At 44.2% G+C, this 3,067-nt stretch overlaps 1 protein-coding gene across 2 annotated transcripts; it reads left to right on the top strand.

Moving 5' to 3' along the window:
- The first annotated feature begins 406 nt into the window (after nt 1-406).
- Nucleotides 407-1,878, top strand: LOC119654915 (putative transferase CAF17 homolog, mitochondrial). Of its 2 annotated transcripts, none has more exons than XM_038060552.1 (2): nt 407-1,686; nt 1,745-1,878. In XM_038060552.1, the coding sequence occupies exons 1-2, from the start codon at nt 584-586 to the stop codon at nt 1,788-1,790; spliced, it is 1,149 nt and encodes a 382-aa protein (XP_037916480.1). In that variant the 5' UTR covers nt 407-583; the 3' UTR covers nt 1,791-1,878. The 2 variants fall into 2 exon arrangements, with proteins under 2 accessions (XP_037916480.1, XP_037916481.1); XM_038060553.1 differs by having other exon boundaries at nt 1,748-1,878.
- Nucleotides 1,879-3,067: the final 1,189 nt, after the last annotated feature.

Genomic DNA, 3,067 nt, shown 5'->3' on the forward strand with positions numbered 1-3,067 from the left:
ATGCGTCTACCTATGTGCTCCACATTTCCTAGGAGGGCAAACATGGGTCAATTTCCGAAAATATTGTGCTTGTTTCCTTCCACCAACCTAGAGAAATGATCAAGCATCATTCGCACAGCGATCCCATTAAGAGTCAAAACTAGCACCAGTCCTTATACGCTGAATTTTTTCACGAAACTCCTATCGCGGTCGAAGATATGCAATGATTTTCTGTCTCCATAAAATTCCAAGAAATGCGCTGTGAGTTGAATTTCCCGTACATAGTCTTCTTAAATAAGATCTACATATTGAAGAGTTAAACCATTTAATAGATTGCCCGTCCTCCCCACCTCTCTCCTCTCTGTAACTGTGCAACAAAATCTTTTCAAAGGTTGGAGGCAGGAGGCAGTGAAACGGCTGTCAACACCTGATTTTTCAAATAACAGAAGTTTCAAGTGCACGCACTTTACATGTATTAAATTTCAAATTGTCTTGTAAACTGTATTTCCAAACAAGTATTTCTGGGCCACCAAATTATCAATTTTCATCGACGGTATAAAGTATATTGTGTGCGTTCCCTCCGCTACCAGATACTACACGGATCATGTTCAAATTCTTAGGCAGGACAACTTTGCATCATTTAGGCGGAGGAAGTATTATACTCCCACGACTAACATTTACCACAGCGCAGTCTACTGCTCCTCCTAAACCGCATTTATTAGCTGAAAACCTTCATAACCGCACCCTACTGCGCCTTCATGGAAAGGATGCCCTTCCAGTCCTGCAAGGCTTGGTGACAAACGATGTGACGAAATTACGAAAGGGATTCCAGTGCCAATACGCAATGTTTTTGAATAAAAGTGGAAAAGCCCTTGCCGATGCGATAATTTATCGAACGGCCAATAAAAATACATTTCTTCTGGAGTGTGATCGTAATCTCATAAACGAACTAAAGAGGCGAATTAGAATGTACAAGCATCGGGACCAGGAATTAGACATAGAATCTTTGAACGGAGATTTCGTAATCTGGGCTGTATTCAATGAGTTCAACAACAGCAACAAATCTCACGAATCGCTGTCCTTCGCACACTGCAGGAGTGGAGGATCGGTGGGTCTGAAAATTAATTCCGAAGGCCCACCTACGAAATCTGATGAGATCAACGAGGAGATCCTTTTATGTCGTGACCCCCGACTGAAAAGCCTGGGAGCACGCGTAATAGTTCCACATGATTTCGCCATGAAGGACGTTTGCCGACTGTTTCCGAATTGCATACTCGAATCACCCACGAATAAGAACGACTACAAGCGACTGCGCTACCAGCTTGGCGTCGGCGAGGGTACTGAAGACCATCCGCCTGGAAAAACCCTCCCCGTTGAAGCTAATTGTGATTTTCTGAATGGATTCTGTTTCAGCAAGGCAGGATACATTGGTCACGATTCTTCATCACAATTGTATCACGTAAATATTAGGAAGCGACTGATGCCTTTGGTTATTAATGGACGTATAGACTTCACCAACTTGAACATTCATTTACCAAATGGAAGTCACGTCGGGAAGTTGATAGGACGAAAGGGGCGCAACGGATTGGCACTTCTGCGAATAGAGCAAGCTATGAACGCGCTACGATTGCTCATCGATGGTGTCCCGTGCGAGTTGAAGAAACCTGGATGGTGGCCAACGGGGGAAATGATGCTGGGAAAGGAAGTGTAGGTTAATTTATTTTTATTTACAAGTAGTGTTTAATGGCATCTGTTTATTTTGCAGAAGTCAACAAAGGCAACCTGCTAAGAAGAAATCTGTTCAAAACTAGCTGTTGATCGAAAACTTAAAAAGTGCAACTCCTCTATTTTAAAATCTGTATTGTTCTCCTTAGTGAATTGTTCTATGAAATTTTTAGACAACTGTGTTTCTCCCCTTTACTACCCTTTTCAGAAACTTGTTTGGAATCTGGTTTTTATTTTCGGTTGGTAATTCAATTAGAATCCTGACTGCGTTGTACAGTTAAGTCTTTGAGGGTTTTACGTGAGCACTTGTCTGGAAGACTTAATCCCACGGTCTTCTTAGGCCACGGATTGATTTTGTGACCACAATCAGAGCCCCGCTGTGACAAGGAACAACGGTGCCAGTGTATACCAAGTGCATGGCTTAGCATTCATACTGGTGGATGCAAAACCTACCCAAATCTCTACCGAACTAAGGAGTACGGCACCCGTGTTGAAACGAAACACCACGCCGAGGCCCGAAGGTCTCTTCTTGCTTGAGCATCACCCCAACCCCCATGAAGCTCCCACTAGCGGGCCGACCGCAAACAACAGAGCTGTACTCACATACAACGGAAGTTCACCCGAAGTATGGGAGTCCAGGGGCTATCCCGGTTCCCATAGTACCAGTATACCCCTGGTAAGGTTTCGTGGCCAAATCGCCACTTCAGATGAGTCCCATTGCAGACTCGGATCTGATCGCTCTGATTAGGCCTTTGGAGCATTCGCCTACTGCATCACGGCCGGCAAACCAAAGTGAGTACAGCATCTCCCGGTGCCACCACTATGGAAGTTCTCATCGGCCACTTGGTTTTGGTTCAGCCGACAGGGTTGGCCGTCTTCCTTACCGCCACCTCTGAGCACCCTCCGTTGTACAGGACATTGCCTGGTACTCCAAACGAACCTTTTACTGCCGTTATCAAAAGATTTCTACAATTAATTTCACACATTGTGATTGATATTGTGGCCAGTAAGGATGTTAATATGGTAAATACAAGAGAAACCTGGATATTAAAACGTCTGAACCTCATCAGAATGAAATGCCTATATGGTTTATTGCCCTTAATCTGAATCGTTGCGATCATGAAGCCGAGCGTGTAGATCATGGAGTTGATGGCATTTCAATTTTCCTGACATGTTTCCATTTTCGGTTTCAGTGTCCTGTAAGTTTCTCCTTTCTTTCACGAATCTCGGGCACTGGAACAATACATGCACTGGGCCCTCTGCCACGAAATCGCCGTTTGGTCAATCAAATTCAAAATACAAATTAGTATAGGTCATTATCTTCGAGACGCTGTGCAGCCAGAAACAGTACTATGTCGTTGGC

Source organism: Hermetia illucens, chromosome 4 (assembly GCF_905115235.1).
Source record: "Hermetia illucens chromosome 4, iHerIll2.2.curated.20191125, whole genome shotgun sequence".
Taxonomy (NCBI): Eukaryota; Metazoa; Arthropoda; class Insecta; order Diptera; family Stratiomyidae; genus Hermetia; species Hermetia illucens.

Bases quoted from the DNA above. Each gene is read 5' to 3' on its own strand.
- LOC119654915 (XM_038060552.1), top strand. From the start codon at position 584: ATGTTCAAATTCTTAGGCAGGACAACTTTGCATCATTTAGGCGGAGGA. The intron at 1,687-1,744 runs GTAGGTTAATTT...TTTATTTTGCAG, and splicing joins ATGATGCTGGGAAAGGAAGT to AAGTCAACAAAGGCAACCTG.